Below are 21,968 nucleotides of genomic sequence, written 5' to 3' on the forward strand. Positions count from 1 at the left end.
TGTTCCGACAAAGAACAATGTCGTTTGCATGGTGAGGCGTCTTTCTTATTGCTCGTATCAAAACATCCCCTAATGCTGCATTTGTTTTTATTCTCCCAGCCTGCTCGCCAGTATTTTTGCTGTGGCAATTTTTTGCATTGCATAAAAATTGTGTTGTCCTCAGTATGCTTAATATTCTTGTGGGACTCCATCACCTCGCACGTTGTTATTCAGTTGGAAATGAAGCACTATATAAGTTGTTTTGCGCTGTGAAGAATTCTGAGCGATGAGACAGCCTCTTGATCGCACTTTTCATTATTAGTATATGTTGCCTGTTTTACTGAAAATAAAATAGCGGCTTGTAGAGGAGCTATTATTTTCACCTTACTCGTCGATGAGTGCATCAGTCATACAATGAATGCAGGCCCCGAAAAAATTAGCAGCAAGTATACCCGTGGTATTGCAGGTGATGAGCGCTAGCTAGTCTACGTCGCGTTTTTTAAAGTTTTAAGTCGAAAAGCTTTAGATCTCTGTTCCGAGGTCATGTTGAGAACAGAAAATATCACGCGACCCAGGAAGACCAGAAACGACCCAAAGCATGCCCAGCCGTGCATAAGAGATTAATTATTAGCCAAGTTAATTAATGAGTCATTAGTGATTGAATTAAGGTGGATTAGGGTAGGATTAAGGTTCATTAGGGTGTATTAAGGTGGATTAAGGTACATGAACAAGGATTAAGGTGCATCAAGGAGGATTAAGGTGGATGAAGGAAGATTAGGGTAAATTATGGTGGATTAAAGGGAGTAAGATGGATTATGGTGTATAAAGGAGGACTAAGGTGCATGAACGATGATTAATGCATATGAAAGAGAATTAAGGTGGATGAAAGAGGATTAAGGTCGATTATAGTGGATTAGGGTTGATAGAGTAATAAGACCCATAAGGGTGTATTAAGGAAGATTAAGGTGGAATCGGGTGGATGAAGGTTGATCAAGGTGAATTACAGTAGGCTTTACAAGGCTTTCGTATTCGCGTCTCTTAGGCGGTACCCAAGTTCACCTTGGATTTTTGGAATTTGCTTTGAACTGCACTTCCACGCACACATGAGTGGGCGACAATTATTATTTGGTTTTCTCACGTATACAGGCAATGTGCAGGGGGTGTTCACATGATCGTGCACGCTTGCTATTGATATCAACATCTAGGCGGAGGCCGGGAATCTTTGCTTTAATAGCAAATGCTTTAAAACCACCTTTCTGATGTTTTGTTGTATGCGGAAACCTTTTCCATTGATTTAACATAAGCCGAAATCATTGCATCAATGCGCTTTGATCCCGAAGATTGAGCAATTAATTATGATTGTGGTGATATGCAGTAATGCAAGAAATATTCTGCAGGCAATAATGTTTAGCACTACACTGTACTTTATCCTCTAACCTCTAACCCTATAGCTAGAATAGAACTGGCAGAACTTTCGAAGTTAATCAACAAGCGTAAGACAGCTGACATAAGGAAGTATAATATGAATAGAATTGAACATGCTCTCAGGAACGGAGGAACCCTAAAAACAGTGAAGAAGAAACTAGGAATTGGCAAGAATCAGATGTATGCGTTAAGAGACAAAGTCGGCAATATCATTACTAATATGGATGAGATAGTTCAAGTGGCTGAGGAGTTCTATAGAGATTTATACAGTACCAGTGGCACCCACGACGATAATGGAAGAGAAAATAGTCTAGAGGAATTCGAAATCCCACAGGTAACGCCGGAAGAAGTAAAGAAAGCCTTGGGAGATATGCAAAGGGGGAAGTCAGCTGGGGAGGATCAGGTAACAGCAGATTTGTTGAAGGATGGTGGGCAGATTGTTCTAGAGAAACTGGCCACCCTGTATACGCAATGCCTCATGACATCGAGCGTACCGGAATCTTGGAAAAACGCTAACATAATCCTAATCCATAAGAAAGGGGATCCCAAAGACTTGAAAAATTATAGACCGATCAGCTTACTGTCCGTTGCCTACAAACTATTTACTAAGGTAATCGCAAATAGAATCAGGAATACCTTAGACTTCTGTCAAGCAAAGGACCAGGCAGGATTCCGCAAAGGTTACTCAACAATAGATCATATTCACACTATCAACCAGGTGATAGAGAAATGTGCGGAATATAACCAACCCCTATATATAGCTTTCATTGATTACGAGAAAGCGTTTGATTCTGTCGAAACCTTAGCAGTCATGGAGGCATTACGGAACCAGGGTGTAGATGAGCCATATGTAAAAATACTGAAAGATATCTATAGCGGCTCCACAGCCACCATAGTCCTCCATAAGGAAAGCAACAAAATCCCAATAAAGAAAGGCGTCAGGTAGGGAGATACGATCTCTCCAATGCTATTCACAGCGTGTTTACAGGAGGTATTCAGAGACCTGGATTGGGAAGAATTGGGGATAAAAGTTAACGGAGAATACCTTTAGTAACTTGCGATTCGCTGATGATATTGCCTTGCTTAGTAACTCAAGGGACCAATTGCAATGCATGCTCAATGACCTGGAGAGGCAAAGCAGAAGAGTGCGTCTAAAAATTAATCTGCAGAAAACTAAAGTAATGTTTAACAGTCTCGGAAGAGAACAGCAATTTAGAATAGGTAGCGAGGCACTGGAAGTGGTAAGGGAATACATCTACTTAGGGCAGGTAGTGACGGTGGATCCGGATCATGAGACGGAAATAATCAGAAGAATAAGAATGGGCTGGGGGGCGTTTGGCAGGCATTCTCAGATCATGAACAGCAGGTTGCCATTATCCCTCAAGAGAAAAGTCTATAATAGCTCTGTCTTACCAGTACTCACCTACGGGGCAGAAACCTGGAGGCTTACGAAAAGGGTTCTACTCAAATGGAGGACGACGCAACGAGCTATGGAAAGAAGAATGATAGGTGTAACGTTAAGGGATAAGAAAAGAGCAGATTGGGTGAGGGAACAAACGCGAGTTATGACATCTTAGTTGAAATCAAGAAAAAGAAATGGACATGGGCAGGACATGTAATGAGGAGGGAAGATAACCGATGGTCATTAAGGGTTACGGACTGGATTCCAAGGGAAGGGAAGCGTAGCAGGGGGCGGCAGAAAGTTAGGTGGGCGGATGAGATTAAGAAGTTTGCAGGGACAGCATGGCCACAATTAGTACATGACCGGGGTTGTTGGAGAAATATGGGAGAGGCCTTTGCCCTGCAGTGGGCGTAACCAGGCTGATGATGATGATGATGATGTACTTTATCCTAGTCCACCTTCATCCACCCTAATCCACCTTCACCGACCTTAATCTAGCTTAATTATCTTTAACACACCTTATTCCTCCTTAATCCATCTTAATACAATCACTAATCAATAATTAACTTTGCTAATCAGTAATCATCTATTATACACGGCTGGACATGCTTTGGTTCGCTTCCAGCCTTCCTTGAGTCACGTGATATTTTCTATATCTCACAATGGGGCCTTGAAACAGAGATCCAAGGCTTTCGCTCAATAAGCCACACGCAGAGGGATGTGCCACAAGCAATACTAGTTCAGACGCACAAAGTAATGCATCGCATCATGTCGCAGAAAAATTGTCTGCAGTGTTGAACTCTCCTCTAAGCTAGTTTTACATCAGTATGCCCCGTTCCTACAGCTTTAGAAAAATAAACCAACCTCCTCATAAGCATTGCCTTCAGCATGATCGATGCAGTTATCAGAATTTCTCAAAATTTTCAACACCACTGGGCCATGCAACTGACCCAAAATAATGCGCCTCCATAGAATGTTGCGGCCCGTCCGTGGGAGCCGAGGAGAAAAGGCGAGAATTGAGGAGAAAAGCACTGCGGGGAGGAGAGTGTCGCTACTTTCAAATTATCAAGGGGCTTTATCTGTAATGAAGTCTATTCTACTTTGCTGCTGCTGAAAATTTTCCTCTGAAGCGTAATCTTGAACACACTGTTTTTGTAAATGTCTAAATGTTTTACACTTTGTTAGAGCAATACTAGCTCTTTGTTTGAGTGGTTAAGCTCTGCACCACTAGGTGGCTGGACCATGCAGACCGATCAAGCTGCTCACGTACGTCTACGCTAAAGCTCCATCATAAGCTTGAGTTTATGCCTCCACCCATCCGTCAAAACACCCATCTCGCCCGCGGTTACCGAAATACCGGACATGCTCGGTGCAGCGACAAGACGCTCGCAACGCTTCGCTGCTTCGATAGCTCTCGCCTGGGGTCGACTCACAAGCTGCTGGCGAGGAGGTTGGAGAGACTTCACACGCTTGCTCCTAGACAACCGAAGTAGATGACATGACGTGCCATCATGATGCACAGCCTGTGAAGGCAGAGCTTAGCCCTGATCACTCGGCGAACGAGTTGAGGAGAAAATGCATGGCTATGAAGGAGGGTAACTTATAATCGTTCATAGCTTTCTTGACATGAGACGCTTCACACAAATTGTCGTGCAAATGATTAACTGTAGCTGTACCCTACGGGTCAAGATAATTTGTTCAAACTGTTCGAGGGGCCCTTTAATATTGGCTGTCAAGTTGGGGATGCACCTTTTACCCGGGTGTGGCTCTTACACGGGTGCAGCCCTTAAACGGATTTATATAGTAAGAATCTTCCTGCATGCAATTCTCTGATACTTCACTACCACTAATACTGTTTCACCTTTCTGGTGAAACTGCAGCCTCTCTTCTTTTTCTTTTTTTACTGCGAGTCCTAGTATAAGCGCTGTTACGCAAGACTGCTATTGATTCTTATTTCAAGTGAATCCAGCTTGGCCTAATTTCAGTTACCGAGTGAATTATATGTATTTATGACCTCTACATGCAAGTCGCGATGTTTTCGACCTTATTAAATGTTGTAAATTATTATTATTTTTTTTCAGGAGTCGTTAGCATTGTTTACTGGAAAGAGAAGCAGTACGGAGACACATATCATTCATGTGCATGTCACATGCCATTGATAAAAGACCTGCCAAAGGGGTCACTGAAGTCTGCAGTTTTTGTTTCTTTTTTCAGGATCAAAGAAGCTCGCAAAGCGATTTGAAGCGAGGTGAACGTGCAGCAACATATTCATTCCCTAGGCATAGGCTATCCATACCATTAGAAATATTTGCTAGTTCGCTACCTCCTGTTTAAAAAATATAATAAACTTTGTCATGAGTATATATTTAAATATTTGTGTCTGTGCATGGTGTTCACAGTGTAAATTTAAAAAAAATGAAGTTAACAAATATGGGTGAGGTAGCCACCGTTGGTGCTTCTAATGTGCTTGTCCTCCTATCATTAGGACTTACAGAAATAAAGCAAAAGTATGAATGAAAAGCCATGAATGTCTGCGCCAACAATGATGCAGTAACTTTTAGTCACAATAACATTTTAAGTGAAAAGGTAGAGGCAACTCAAAGGAAACCTCAAATGATGTGGGTAACAGAACTCTGGTGATGACACTTAAGAGGGGGGGAAGGGGGGGCAGGGAGAGCCCCCTTCGTAGTCGGCGCTTATGCAGTGGCACACATTCACTCCCAACTGCAACACTAGAATGCTGGCAGTGCTGCATTAGGATGAGCTATTTACAACAACAAAAAGCTCATACAATCATCAGCCACATCTATTTCAGTGCAAAAAAAGAAAGCCAAGGTCTTCTGTGAGACACCTAATTACATTAATTCACATCAATGCGGGCCAATCTTATGGTAAATCTGAGTTTGTTTAGTTCCTTCGTTTCTTATGATTTCCTGTATTGCGTTTCACTTGGTTCGGGTTTCGAGATCCTTGAGAGCCAGCTCGCATGCCGAGGTGGGCGGACCGAGAATACACATCATTAATCTTGAATGGTGAGTTTCTTGTAAGGTAGTCCGCATCCAGGACATCAACCCGGCCCATGGCCATTTTTGATAACCGGTTCTGTGGGATTGGCTGGTCCTCACACAAAATGGGATCTGTTGAATGTTTCCCACCTTTAGGTGTAGGAAGGGAGTACTGCAACAAGAGAATGACGGCAGTTAGGGAACAGCCAGCTTATTACTGAAAAACAATGTGCTATCGGCTTGCAAGCCTCGAGAGTAGGGAACTAAATTCAGGAAAGTCACAGCACAAGTTTGCATTTGTGTATGCACACTTTACAGACTGCAGCTAAGTTACAGGAAGGCGGTCCAAGTCACTAAAAATATTTTCTGTCTCATCAGTGCCTGCTGTAGCCCACCATTACTTCAAAGTTCAAACTACTTCAGGCAGACAATCTATCTGTATTGACTGCCTATCTGTACATGACAGCTGTACAATTAGCACAAATTATCCAGTATATCACAACCTTGTTTAGCACTAGGAAATGCAAGTGCTGCATGCCTTTTCCCACATCAGACCACGGTGGCAGCGTACTGCGTTTTTCAACCAGGAGCCATATTTTGAAAGAATAATCTGTCAATTCTATTCACTTCTTATCATCCATCTCACTGAGGGGTTGATTTTGGCAACAGTAAGTGTGCTGCTTTGTGTGAGCTTAATCAACAAAGGCAAAACTTACGTCTTCCATATTAAACAAAACACAGCTCAAACCACTTTCCTCATAGCGATACCCAAGTGCGCAGATATACAGTCCAACTTAAACTGGAAATCTCGCATCAAGCTTTAGGTTATTAGCATAACTTATCATAAATACAAAAAAAATTCAACCTTATCATTGTTTAGCGCACTGGAAGAGCTTTGGAAATGCCCTTTTAAAGACATACACACAACAATTTGAAGATTAATATCAAAAATGTTTTTCTGAAATGTGTCGTACCTTAAATTGCAACAAAATCTAAAAATAATGTGTTTCTTGTTACAAAGTGCCGTTTAGAGACTAGTGCAAAAAGAAAATTGTAGATTTTATAGGAGCAGGAAAAAATCCATGACTGTCAACAGTCCTAAGAAATGAATTATTGATCTCACTGAGCCTTTTCAAGAATTTCAAAGACTTGTGCGCAGTCTAAAACATTGTTACTTATCCTTGCACAGTGAGCTCGTCATAATAGTACCTACATGTGTCATCCGAAAGTGACCACCTGCACAAAGTAGGATGCGCTCTTTGTCACAGAAAAATATCAATACATAGACTGGTGTGACATACTACTGACAACTGGAGCCACATTCCTGCTGATATATCAATGATGGACTGCTCTTTTTCTCACTAGTCACTGTTGGCATTTTAATATGGCAGCATTATGGGCAAACTGCACCCACTTTGGAGGTGGGTGCAGAAAACATGGACCAGTCCCAAAGGCAGTGCAGTCTAACAGCGTCTTGCTGTTGGTGAGAGAAATCGACACATGTCACACAAGCGAGATGAAAGAAGGGGATGCGCATGCTGGAAGACAGAGGTTCAGCCCCACCATCAGTGACAGATTTCTTGTATAGCATTACAGGCGGACCTCATCCATCCACTTTGGAAGTACCTAACAGAACATGCGAGGTGCGCTGAACGTATGCAGGCACGTCACAGTGTGCACAAAATTGCAAGTTTGTATGAGATACAAGGTATAGGAACGTCACATTGGTAAATAAGTGTACAAGGTTGCTCCTGGCACATGCAAGTGCTAAGTATGTTGTCGCGTACATAGAGAGTTAATGGTTCTAAGTGCTGGCCATTTTTTTTTCACTGCGACTATTCTACATGACTGATGCAATCATTAACTGTTATAGTGCTGACTGTGTTTTTTTTTTCCAACAAATGTCATTTTTATTGTATAAGCTGCTTCTGTATTACATTTTGCCACATTATATCCTATTGCTCTTTTTTTATTCAGCCCACTCCCATTACCATCACTTCAGAAACGGTTTTGAAAAAAAATAAATAAACTAAATACATTTATATCTTTGTCACTGAACAAGCCGAGCTGCATAGTGGGCAACAATGCCTGAATCTGAGCCAGACGGTGCCTTCAGCTGACAATTATCATGGCTTTACAGTAGGCCTCACTAGACGATGCAGGATGTAGGACCAGCATAAACAATGGCAAACAATGAAAAAGCCCCATTGTAAAAAAGTGGCAATTCAGTACTTGTCACCACTGCATGGCACTTGGCTATGGAAAAAAAATGTAGCACTACATTCTAAATCCGATTGTGACCCAGTTTGCTATAATACGAAAGCTGCATCAGGCAACAAAACCAGTGCATACAATTCTTGTTTCTTTTTTTAGCTGAATAACTTAAGCCAAAAATTTTGTTGCTGTTAGTTTACAAGATACATACACAGCAACCTAGTAACATATGTGGCAGTAGTTATGTGTAACAAAACCACACTAATCTTACCCGTGTTCCACGTATATTTATAGGCCTCTTGTAGTTTATGTAGAGTTTTGTAGAGCCATCCTCTGCTACAGCCACTGAGACACGTTTCAACGTCTTATTGCCACAAGCAGGACAAAACTGTTTGGTCATAACTTTTGTGATGCTGAAACAGAAAAGCACACAAGTCATCAATACAAAGCTGATTTCACATGAAAAGCGAAATGGATAGCTTCCAAAGAATTCATTTATTTGTAACTTGTGCCTGTTACAATTATGGTGCCCAAGGCGTATCCATTCCAATGAGAGAACACCGTTAATGTGTACGTAGTGAAAGCTGCACACAGGACTGAGTTGAAAACAAAGCTGAGAAGCTTAGGAGAAACCATTTGGCAGTACGTGTTAACTGTGTTTAACTGATGCAACTAGTAAGTAATATTTTAATGTAACCATACAGCAGCTAAAAAAAGAGTAAATTACAAGAAAACAATAAAATAAGCAAACTTGTGGTATAAATGAGCGTCAATCCTTTACATAAATCAATTTTAACAATATTATACTTGTCATTTATGTCAACTGTCCAATGTATTACAACAAAAAGGTAACATTTTCTTGTGTTGTTTATTTGCTTTAGCTACCTCAAATGCCCCCACTGCAGGTTTTTTTCCCCCCCATATTAAAGGTTTATTGTTCTTTCAGAGTTTCACGCCACTATAAAAAGTGTCCACTAATGATTTCTTAGCACCATTATCATTATCATGCTACTGGTGCCACCTTAGGGACAGCATCCTCAAAGCTGCCATCAGCACCATTGCTGCCCTATAAACCTCATTCAGTATTTCTCTGTCATTTCTTTTTTGCATTTTCACTTGTCTTAAACCACTTAAAAGCTTTCTCCTGAACTCCTTAACACTGATATTTCTCAAACTGAAAGCAGGAAGAAAACATTTTTGCAATTTTTGCAATCATTTACACTGTGGAAATGTACTGTGGAAATGGCACAGCTGCTAGCACATCACCTTCCATAGCCTTTCAACTATCTCCTTCTGTTTTCAATAACGACCTACTGTCTCATAGTCTTTGGCTACCTCCTGAAAGCGACTAAATTAATTTTTATTTACTTTAGCTACCCATTGCTCACCTTCATCTACATGCACGTGGGTGTTTAACCTCGTAAGACACTCCAACCACATTAAGCATAAATCTTATGCTTGATTTTCAGGAACCATGTTGAAGATGTTTCACATTTATGCATGTGTGTGTATGGGGGGGGGGGGGGGGGTAAATGCTGCTGCATATTTACATTTTTTGTAAATTTGCACTGCACCATAGCTTGGTGCAGTGGCTTCCATGTGTTTTGCTGTTATGTTTTGTGCCTGTTTTCCAGTGGACCCCAGACTGCTAAGGCTATGTGTCCAATCAGTACTGTGCAATTGTAACACTTGCATTATGTGCAGCTTATGTCGTATAATAAATGCAAACTAATGAACTATCTCTCTAACTGATGGAACAGTGGTTGCATGATGACAAGTCTGCTTTGTCAGTGACTTGAAAAATCATTTGCATGCACTATAGACAGAGTGCTTACAGGCTACATTTGTAAAACTCGCCATGAAAGCTAGTACTAATCAAAAGTAATGAAAGCATTAACAGTGAAATGTTTCCCAAATTAAATATAATGCATGCAACATTTTAAGGGGGAAACCTCAGTTCTATTCAACCAACACTTCCTTCAAATTTCTGTTCACTCTTGCAAAGAAGTTTGCAGGTGTGGTAGTTTAGGCATACATAATATTAAAAAAATTAATATAAAACCACACCTTTATACCTGTTCCAAGCCGTCACACTGAAGCATGATAAATACCACACGTGATAATGACGTAAGATCATACATGCACATGTAAGCAGAGAGTGCTGTAGGAATACTTTATACCTGGGACAGAGTGTATAAGTATTATGAAAATGTGTATCTGCTTACGTGAAGCATGCATGGCAGCGCAAGACAAATGTTCTTGCATGCCTGATTGCCATTCCATCAACAGAAACAGCTTTTAGACCCATTTGAATCAGAACATTCTGAAAGAGACATTGATACCTTTCAATCGTAACACTTTCATGTGCAAAACTTTAATAAAATGCAAAGCAGGGAAGAAAATTGAGAAACGAACTTGAGTGCACAATGACAACAGTATTTTTTTCAGTGTAGGCCTCTCGTAGGTGAACCAGTAAAATTTGACAGGCATTACTAAAATAACAATTGACTGTTCATTCATGGAGACTTGCAAACAGTCTTTTTATGTAAGCCCAAATAAAGAATGCTAGCATCAAACCAAATACAAATATAAAAGTAAAACTTTTTTTTTTGTTTACAAGCACTAATGACAAATTTCAAGTAACCTTCTAATACTACACTAAGCATGCTAAATTTATATTGCAGCAAGATCACTGCATCTAAACAAAACACTACAACTGAACAATGCCAGATTGTGCTTTTACAATATGCCGATAAGAATACTTGCCAGCCACAGAATTGAGAAGCAGATGTTAGGCATTCAAATTTAAAAATTAATAGCTGAAACAATTTGAAAAAGAAACTAAAACAAGAGAATGAAAACAAATGTCAACACACCAGGCCCTTACCATAGAATGCATTGATAGAATTAAAAATGCTGAATCAATGACAGAATTATAATTTGAGCTTGATTACATAAACTTCCTTTTGAAAATAGGTTTAGCTATTTGGTGACTAGTCAACATCACAATCGAGGTAACGGCAATACTTCAATAAAGCGAGGAAAAAAAATATAATGAGACTGGAACATATAACATGTAGCTATTAAAAGCAATCCAGTTCACAAGATTACCCTTCCAGGACCAGTCACAGGTTGCATTACGATGTTAAACCAGATGCACAAGCTTTTGCAGGGAAAAAAAGGTTTGTTGTAGTGCACATTTTAATATCCATTCCTGTTTGCATTTGCTGTCCGATTTCTTTATTACCACATGGAAGAAAATGTCTCATTTGACATTCCATTAATTGAACCACAAATCTAACTGCCTGCAGGTGCTTTTTTTCATACTTTTTCTAGTTTACAATGTCAGTTCATGTCTTATGGATCATGGTACTCCACAACAAATCTTAATGCAGCAACATCCATAAAAGTTCCCTGTTTTTTTCCTTTTTTTTTCTTTCTGGTCTAGAAGTAGCAAAAGAGAAACAAACACATAGGCAACACACATAGTTAGCCACAAATCTATACCATGGACAGAGAAACAACTCTGGACGACTACCCTAGTTGGACAATTCGCTTGGGGAGCTTTGTGGAAAGACAATGACAAGTTAAATTTACAGCATTGATGGCATTTCTCAGTCAGATGATAGCAGTTTCTTTCTCTACTAAAAAGCTTTTCAATTAAAAAAAATAAATAAATTATGGGGTTTTACGTGCCAAAACCACTTTCTGATTATGAGGCACGCCGTAGTGGAGGACTCCAGAAATTTCGACCACCTGGGGTTTTTTAACGTGCACCTAAATCTAAGCACATGGGTGTTTTCGCATTTCGCCCCCATCAAAATGCGGCCGCCGTGGCCGGGATTCGATCCCGCGACCTCGTGCTCAGCAGCCCAACACCATAGCCACTGAGCAACCACAGCGGGTACTTTTCAATTTCAAGAACCAGGATGGCTGTATGCTATGCAATGTGTGTATGCTATAATACACCCTTGTTGCAATGCGGAAATTCTCCTGCTTTAAAATTTAATTTTTAAGCAATCCCATCTGAACTATTCCAGAACTATAGTATGGAAAATTATGTTCACAATTGGGAAAAATATTCACTATTTCCAATTACAGCCATTCCATTCAGTGACTAAATTGAATAGCACCACATTGCATTCATTCCCCAGAAACTTTGAATTTAATATTGGCACACATCAATGCATAGCTTTTCAAACATGCAACACGTAAATGGAAAACACGGGGAGGGCGGAAGATGTAAATTCAAGACGACGGGCAAAACGAGAACAAGGAGAAAGCAGGAGCCAACGTTTTGACAAGTGGACTTGTCTTCTTCAAGGCTAGTCGGCTTCAAGGCCTTCAAGACACAAGTCCACTTGTCGAAACACGTACATGCATGCATAAACACGTACATGCATGCATAAACAAGTACATGCATGCATAAACACACAGAGGTGCATAAAAGAAATTTTCTGTACCCAAATTCCAACCGCTACTCACACCCAGTACACATAGCTTAATAAAGACATATTTATAAAATTTTGGAGTCCACAATTAACAAAACGCAATTTTCTTCTGGTCAGTAGTCATCAACCTTTATTGTGGGTAGTTGCTCATTCTTCCGCTTGCAAACTTCATGGCTGGCCAGTTCTCACACTATAGCAATTTCCTGCCCCCTGGCACATACATACAGCCAAATTAAAACAGCACCAACACATATTTCTGAAACTGAAGAAAACTCTGCCACACACTTCTCATGCATGGAAAGATGACATTTAGGCAAGTATGAAGGTAGGGAAGCACCGATAAGCTGTTTTAATTTGACACTGAAGTAGGTCTTGAAAAGTCGAACCCCGTGTCATCAACATTACTGTGACGTCATGACATGGTAAAATATGCTGCCATTGAGTGGCAACAACGCAAGTCACGGTGATACTGCTCTTAAATAAACTGGAGTGCTGCACAAGTTTCTCCAGGCTGCACTCGCATGTGGAAGCCACAGCAAGCCAATTTATCATGATGTCATGGTGCATCTACCTCTCAGATACTGAAATCAAAACTGTCATGTAAAACAAATATTACGGTGAACTATTACAATCATCTGTTCAAGAATAGGCAGTAACAGCAGCCATCTCAAAAGGATGCGCAATTCAATCACGTAAAATGTGTTTATATGCAGTAGTATGTGTTTACATTTGCACATAAAAATTACTTATAAGTGTTAACTTTTGCATTTCAAATCAATATCTATATGTTCATTGCTGTGCAAATGTATTGCAGCCAGATTTTTTGGGTTCCCATCAAATGTCTCTAGTATTATCAGAAATGGTGACACTGTATGAGATGTAATTTCACTGCACAATGTACTATGTATCATGCCTGCATTGACTGCATTTGTATCCATGTGAAATATTCATGTCTGTGCAAACTTGTACACAGCTTTCATGTGACCACTGGTCACAGGGTGGCTTTCAAGTTGCAACAAGCAACTTTTTGCATTGTGTCCACTCCTTGTGATGCAAATCCTGTACCACTAAGAGGAACAAAAAGCTGCATTATTTAGGGAATTTTGAATATTGCCAGTAGTATTATTTCTAGGGTTTAGAGCATTTGGACTTTCATATAATACAGAAAGACGACGACACACATAATTACAGAGAGATTTACCAATAATGAGGCAAAGGCACATGATGCTATTTCTGAATTTAATGAGGACTAAAACACACACCTTCTTGACTACAAAGTACAAAAGATGCTTGTGTATACCTTGCTTTGACAACAGAAGTATCACAATACACTTGGGTGGTCATTACTTTGAAACATGCGGGGACAGTGTGAAGTGCACGTCAACCAAACCACTCAATGGAAGCAGTTGTGCCATAGGCAATCACTGCTGTTCTTGTCACTGGCTGACAAGACAAAAGCAAGTGAAACCTGCAAGCCGAGTGTGTCACAGCTTCATTATGATGATGGGTTGCACTTGAGCACCATAACCAAGAGGTAACAGATTGCTTTACAAGCTAATGTTTCCTTGATATTCAAGTTCCTTAATTACCCATGCACCGAGTTTCACTTTTGTTCAGGAAAACACAAGATTTCCTCACATTTTCAGCACTAACATGAATGGTATTTTTAAACTAAAATAACCAGCAAACGTGATACCATCACTGACATGAAATTGTGGGAATTATGAGCAACTTTCAGTTAATTAGCTCATTAAATAGTATGTGCCACACACTTATTCATGGAAAACACGGGGAATGCAGGAGTAGAAATCCAGGGAAAACACGGGGAATGCGGGAAGTGGACTTGAAGAAGACAAGTCCACTTGTCGAAACATTGGCTCCTGCATTCACCTTGTTCACGTTTTGCTCACACTTATTCACGTGTGATACTGCAAACAATGCAATCACAGCAGTGTGCTGAAATAAGAAACTACAATGCTGCTGTCTTTGATAATAATCACTATAACAATGAAAATGTTTTCATTTCACACACACAGCAACTAAACTTCTGCTATTGGAGTTAAGTCATCAGACTTTATAAAATGTGCACAACCAGGCACTTTGTGCTTAACATTGAACATTTAAAATGCAAAAATGGTCATGGCATGGAACGACCTTCAGTCAGGATTACAGTGCCATTCTGAAATTTTTAGGTATAAGTGCCAAACCGACGATTTGATTATGAGGCATGCCGCAGTGTGGGACTCCAGATTAATTTTGACCACAAGGGGATCTCTAACGTGCCTACAACGCACGAGACAAGGGCGTTCTTGCATTTCGCCACCATTGAAATGCGGCCGCAACAGCTGAGATTTGATTCTGCAACCTCGTGCTTAGCAGCGCAACACAATAGCTGCTAAGCTACTGCGGCGGGTAGTGTCTGCACAGTGTGAAATAGACATGTAGACTTCATGTGATGCAACACATAAAATATATCAGAAATAGCTCAAGACGATTTCCACCACTGCAAAGGCACATATTTCATCTAAATGATGAACTTAGTAGAAATACAATATGAAGGCTTCTAAAAGCATACCAAAGAACAGCCACAACTTGTAAGCATGCCAACAATATTAGGTGACATACCTGAACAGCAAAATCTGTTGATATACATGCAACTGGTATTGGCACCTCTTCCAAAGTTAGTGAGCCCATTTCTTTCTTTATCTCTGCAATATTGCTTGGGGTAATCCACTCGCCATCGCTTGAGTCTTCTTCTGTTGAATCTGCTTCATCCTCACTGCAGTCTTCCTTGTTGCAGCCATCGAGAGAGCCAGCAGGCTCCATAGGCTCAGACTTTTCTGCACCTACCTGGATATTATTTACTTAGCTATGATACAGCCATAGGTTACACTTTCACAACATAAAGGTCGCATGATACCCAATTATTAAAGGGTCCCTTGCCAAGTTTAGCCATTACAAATATAGAAGTGCACTGCATAGTTCATGCAGTAGTGATTTCATCTGCAAAGTATCATGATGACATATGCCGCAAAAGCAGCTGAAAATTCAAATGAAATTTACGGGAGCCTTCTTTTCAGACGAACCACTCGGCCCAATAGCAGAGATGACTTCACAATTGTCACTATTGCATCACACAAGCCACCTGCAGTGCCTGCAGTGCACAAATAGGTAGCACGCAATGCAAGCGACTCAAGGACTGATGTTCACACCCATACATTGATGTTAACATTAAAGGATACGAGCTGGTCAAAATTTAACGGGAGCATTCTGTCACGTGAAGGTGCGGTTTTTGGAAGTAAATAACGATCAATCACGTCTTGCTCGACGAGATGCTATATCCTGCAGGACGTCGAATCATATACAGAGTGTCCCAGCTAACTTTAATGAGAGTTTAAAAATATGCGAATGCCACGTCGCTGGACAGAACCAAGGTAATGTTGTTCGCCGTCGCTTGGTTATACTTGAATTATTTTATTCATTCCGCCTAATTCGATAAAAAGTGTCAATGAGAAAACTGTAGAGCGACATAAAAAACTCCCGATACAGCTTTCTGTTCAATACATGCTACATAGAAGTGTTTTTAAGAGCGTGAAGGAAGCCCGCGAATACACGCGAAGTGCCTCGAGCGGCCAGTCGCGCGGCAGTTTTGCGTGCATTTGCGGGTTCTTTCACGCTCGGAAAAACACTTCATTGTAGCATGTATTGAACAGAAAGCTGTATCGGGAGTTTTTCATGTCGCTCTACAATTTTCTCATTAGTATTGTTCATCTAATCATAATATTTGAGAAGTTGGTCAATTAATTAAGACTAATTATTTAATTAGGCGGAATGAAAAAAAAATAGTTGACATATTCGCATATTTTTGAACTCCGGCTAAAGTTAGCTGGGATACCCTGCATATGAGTCTTATCTATGGGCTGTGACAATATGGGGCTTACATTGAAGCAAATTTCACTGCATATTTTGTAATAAATAAAATTCTTATCAGTAACAGTAAACAGTTTCACTTACACCAATACAGAACTTTCACAATACTTACAATCGCTTGGGAGCCAAAGAAACCCGGCGAAGAAACTACATCTCTTGGGGCTGCAGTTGTCTGTACCTGCACGAAAGGAGAGAGAAAAAAACAGCACATATTAAGAGCGGAAAGGGTGAAACTGTGCAAATCGTCTTGTAGAACGAGTATTACCTCAATACTCTTTGGTTTCTTGGAAAGATGGGATGTCCCCACGTGCTCCTTCTCCAGCATATACGTGAGAGCAAGTACCTTGATGTCAACTGCTGACAAACTTGGGTAGTCTCCAGTGAGTTTAGAAAAATCCGTCACTGCAGTAAACAAAGTATAATCATGAGCAGGCTGAGCCAGTGAATTATAGATTTGTAGTGCCGTATGCTAACTCACTGATCTTCACTGCTTCTGGCGATGGAACTCTGTAGTTCAACTTATATGGAAGAACTTGGAGTCTCTGTTTCGTCGCTTTGTCTTTTATTTCACTTACAACTTCGGCCACTGTATATATATTTTCACCGATTTCCTGGAAAACAAATTACAATCATGATTCCGTCATCAGACTATGAGGAATAGAAAACTGCCTCTAGCTACAATCGCAAACAAAAATGAAATCGGTCCTTACCTGCAGCGCTGCATTTTTTATAAAGCCTCCTGAATCAACGACCAAATTTTTCACGCGTGAACTGGACAACTCGACAGGATCCATCTCTAACATAAGGCCTTAGCACTGCTAGCACTGCTGACAAAACACAGTTGCAGCTCCCCAAGAGCATGCAAAGTACACGAGACGGTCATTAGAGGAAACGCCAGTTCACATGATTGGCTAGTCGTTTCAGCGGGTGCAAGAGAGAAAATCTAGGGGCGTTTGCGCCTGAAATTTCTCCCTTTGCCTAGGTACTACGGAGGAGAAGCCGATTTGCTTGTTTCGTATGCGTTTGTCCCTAGGCGCGCATTTTGCCGTGTGTGTGGCGATTCCTTCAAATCAACGTCTCCTTTCTTGACGAAGCCGTGCGTGCCGTGCGTTGTGCATAAGTTTTCCTCCTGCGTCTCCTTGGATGTTGCCGGTAGGTTTGTTGCGCTTTTTGGTAACATACGGAACGTGCGACGGGATCAGTGAACCTGTGATATGGAGGACCAATCGGATAACTTAATGCCACGGCGTAATGCCACGGCCACGGCGTAATGCCAAAGCATTACGCCGTGTCAATCGTGTGTTGGTTATCGGTGCATACTGCACCCTTCAAGAGATACGCGTGAACATGCATGTCTGCATGTCGAAACACATTTAGCACCCTGTAGCTGGGAAAAGCGAAAGTCGTTATGCAATTTATGGCCGTAGACCACTCTGAATCGTTATGGCGGCCGCAGTGTTCCGACTGGTGTTGTAGAAGTGGCGGGGTGCTTTTTTCGTCCCGACGATATAATGGATTTTTACCAGTACTGCGACAGGACGGCATACGTCACCGGCAAACGGAGCCCTCACGAGAGCACCTGAGCTTATAATAACGCTCTGTCTAAATGTACATCCGATCCCGGCCACGGCGGCCGCATTTCGATGGGGGCGAAATGCGAAAACACCCGTGTGCTTAGGCTTAGGTGCATGTTAAAGAACCCCAGGTGGTCAAAATTTCCGGAGTCCTCCACTACGGCGTGCCTCATAATCAAAGTGGTTTTGGCACGTAAAACCCCGAATATTATTATTATCCGACTTGCCTGCTTTGCTTCCGTTTCGCTAGCTCTGCGGCTCCCGCTTACCGATTTATTGCACATGGTTTTGCTGAAGAACCTTTATTTATATCGAAGGGGACCATTCAAATATTCCATTTAAAAGTCAGAGAGCAGCGTACAAAAACCGTTGCACGAGCAAAGGTACTGCTCCAGGAGAGCATGCCTGGTCTACAGTATGGCCCCTACTCCTCGCCCGGGAAGAGACACAAGACATCTTTAATGAGACGAAAGATGGCTCATTAAATCAATAATCCGCCATCACCAACTCGGCACGAGCGCCGCACGGGCGAGAAAGTCTTTCCGACGTACACCCACTTTAGCAGTACATTTCAACTCGACATAGGTCACAGATTTCCAGAAGCACAGGCTGGTACACGTGGCTCACTGTAGCCCAGTACTGCCCGGTACTGCCATTTTTATGAGACACCTGCTGCTGCTATCCCTTGCCACAACTGCGCGTTCACTTCCTTAACAGCGCCAGGACTGATGCTTGGCATCAGTAGCATTCGTGACAGAAAATGCTTGCTCTTTGGCAACTGATGACCCAATTAATTTGCTACTTTCTTCTGAAATTTGTGCTCATAAGTGCTGCTCTTGTTGTCACTGTCAAACTGATCTCCTTTGTGTGATCCCTTGTACTTTTTCTGTACCCTTCTCCCTGCACATGCTTGATCACTTTTTGTTGCTCTTCCCTGTCGCCATTCCTCTACAGTGGCACTGTCGTTTGCTATATGTGCCTGGCTGTCTATTGCTTATGCCGCATGTTCACTGTAATGATTTCCTTCGCCAGATACGTGAATTATTAATTGCTAAAAAAACTTTTATCTGCAGGGTCTCCTGGAAATTCATCCACAGCTGGAAACCAATATTGTGCTTCATCCCAGACCACAGCTTATCTCCACATCAAAGCCTTTACATCTCCAGTCTCACTCACGTTCGCTCTGAACAGAAAAAAAAAAAAGAACAGTTGCTGCACTTCACAAGGCAAGAATCCATCTCATCATTTTCTCCTGCGGGGGGGGGGGGGGGGGCGGTTATTCCGTAAGAGTACACCTAGTGGGCTGTCCATTTCGGCCACTGCTGATTTGATTCAGCTGTGAGAGGAGGAGACCAGCAGCCCTAGCCAATCAGTAGCGGCCAAAATGGACAGTCCACTAGGTCGGCTCTTACGGAATATTCCTCCCCACCCCCCCTGCTCACCACATCTTGCCTGCTGGGTTTCTCTTGTCATGTATGACTTTGCACATACTTTTCGTTCATGTTCTCCTTTCTGCTTTGTCACTACACCTAAGCTCTTTTTGTCGTTGTTCAAGCAATAGCTCTTCATTGCCATTGCTATTTTCTCGGCCTTCACGTATTCTATTGCAGTCACTAGCGTCATACTTACTAATCAGTGCGGAAATAACGGAAGACACACAGAAGGGCACAGGACGAGGGCTTTCTAATAACTGAAATTTATTGAACACTAGCATCAAATGTCTCTTACCTTTGGTTGCTCCATATAACTTGCTAAAAATGCAATAGAAATTTTTATCATAGGGCATTCAATCTTGGAGCATATTTAAATTATAGCTATTTGCTTTGTGATGAAATATTGCTTTGGTAAAAAACAACTAATTAACTTGGCAAGTTGTTTCCAAAGACTGCATCCTTTGCATGTCCAAATGTCCACACCTTCCAAGTTCCTAAAGAACTTCACAGCTTCAAAGGCTTTTGCTTCATAATTTTGCAGCTTAATTTGGCATTTTATCCCCATTGTTCATCTCGTTAATGTGGCTGTTGTGTGACAGTACCGAGCTTATGACTTAGACCTTAGCATGAAGCAATGCTTAAAAACTGTTGTGCTCTTACACGCTTTATCAAATCACTGCTTTGTTTTAATGTTACTGGTGCTGTGGCTTTGGTGTTGGCTGCGAAACCCAAGGCCGTGGGATCAAATCCAAGCCCCTGCGGCCACATTTCGATCGGGGCAAAATGCAAAAAATGCTGTGCGCCATGTATTGGGTGCACGTTAAACCCAGGTGCTCAGAATTAATCCAGAGTTTCTCACTATTGCATCCCTCATCATCATTTAGTGATTTTGGCATGTAAAACCACTGAGCTTAATTTTTAAGTATTGTCTTTGCCCAGTACAAATCTAGATTTTGGACGTCACTGCAAATGTAACCAATACACAGATTTAAATACTTTGTCATCTAAAGAAGAATGGGACACTATAAAATGCAATAATCACCATTATGTGCCTTGAAGCCAGAACAATATCGGCACGCTAGGAAGCACCATCGCTATTGCCTGTTGCTTGACGACTCCAATACACCTCCTCACGGTCAAACAGAACAGCTTTCACCTCCAACTTTTGTCCACTCTCCTTTGCCTGTTGTCTAATAATCTCGCCAAATTCTATGGTTGCTATCCTGTTCTCCAGCTGTGAATTGTGGTTGAACCACTTCAGACATCTGTTGACTTGTTTATCTGACACAGTGAAGTAAAAGTGTAGTGCAGTGATGTTGCAGTGATACTCTTGCCAGAATAACCTACTTTTCATGAAACCAGTGTAGTAGTCAGAAGACTGGCATTTATGCCAGCTGCATTGCCAAGCTCCTGCACAAGAGCAGCGCTTAGCATCTGAGCATTCGCATCATTCTGAGTATTCTTGCATATCATTTGTGCTCGTTAAACCTTGCTACAAGACATTAATTTTCAGCAGCCAAGCCTGACAGTTCTGGTAAATTTTTTGTGCTCTGAGCTGGTTTGATGCAATACTTTAAATGGAATTTCTTTATTGCTGTTTATTATGTGGTCAGTGACAGGATTTTTTTTTATGCAAGAGTTAAATGGTTCCTTCAGTGAAAAAGCCGGCAGCATCTGTAGCAGCAAAACGGTGCCTAATTTCCCGTTGACTGTGACACCATGTGAGCACACGAGGCGCGCTCATGACACTAGCTTGCACTTGCTGGCTCGTGTCTCAGCAGAGGAACGCGAGCGAAGGGGAACATCTGCTGCTGCGCTACTTCGCGAGGGGAGAGTGCATTGCTACGACAACACATCACCTTCCCTCTCGCAAGCCTGTGTTACCACCTGTTCCTTGTCTACTCAAGCTCTTGTGTGTGTTCTAACTGCGCCTCGGTAAGGCTAAATCAATATATGCCAAGCGTCTTAACGTGCCCGCTTGCCTGCGAGGAGTTCATATCTCGGCCTGCTCAGTGGCGTTCAGTTGGACATTAAAGTATTCACAACTCATAAGAAGTGCTTAGGTGTCCTCGGATTTTCTTCGTACTTAATGCACAAACTTTGAAGTCATTTTCCATGGCGAAATTAGTTAAATATCATCGTCCCATGTCTGCTGTCCGTCCTTTGTGTGAGCCTTATACATCTTCGCAGCCACTCCTCTCATGCACAGTAATTTGTGTACTTGTGCTTGATTCTTCCATGGCATATGATTAATTAATGCATTTTATTTGCATGATCCAACTAAACATGATCTCAAAAAGCTTCACTTGACTGCTCACTTGTCCCTGTGGCTACATTGTGTGGATGTACTATCACCATCAAATGAAATGCAAACAGCACAGTGCGTGCCTGTAGCATCACTGAATGTATAGTGCACACACTTCAATCATCACCCTCACAGGCATGCACATCTGGTTTCACAACACTGTGCAATGATGTTCGCCCTATACCGAGATATTTTTCTTTCTGTTTTGCTTCTTGTTTTCTTAGATTTTTGGGTTTTTTTTGCTTTGAAA

At 41.5% G+C, this 21,968-nt stretch overlaps 1 protein-coding gene and 1 long non-coding RNA gene across 2 annotated transcripts; one reads left to right on the forward strand and one right to left on the reverse strand.

Moving 5' to 3' along the window:
- Positions 1-5,591: 5,591 nt before the first annotated feature.
- Positions 5,592-17,292, reverse strand: LOC135896731 (RNA-binding protein NOB1). The gene is made up of 8 exons (XM_065425228.2): positions 17,117-17,292; positions 16,885-17,017; positions 16,672-16,808; positions 16,519-16,584; positions 15,102-15,326; positions 10,251-10,348; positions 8,297-8,438; positions 5,592-5,983 (listed from the first exon to the last, which is right to left on the reverse strand). Exons 1-8 carry the CDS (start codon positions 17,207-17,209, stop codon positions 5,714-5,716), a joined length of 1,164 nt encoding a protein of 387 aa, XP_065281300.1. The 5' UTR covers positions 17,210-17,292; the 3' UTR covers positions 5,592-5,713.
- Positions 17,293-17,424: 132 nt separating this feature from the next.
- LOC135896732 (uncharacterized) lies at positions 17,425-21,968 on the forward strand. The gene is made up of 3 exons (XR_011511051.1): positions 17,425-17,558; positions 19,054-19,206; positions 21,070-21,968. It is a non-coding gene; the product is annotated as an uncharacterized lncRNA (long non-coding RNA).

This window comes from Dermacentor albipictus, chromosome 1 (assembly GCF_038994185.2).
Source record: "Dermacentor albipictus isolate Rhodes 1998 colony chromosome 1, USDA_Dalb.pri_finalv2, whole genome shotgun sequence".
NCBI lineage: Eukaryota > Metazoa > Arthropoda > Arachnida > Ixodida > Ixodidae > Dermacentor > Dermacentor albipictus.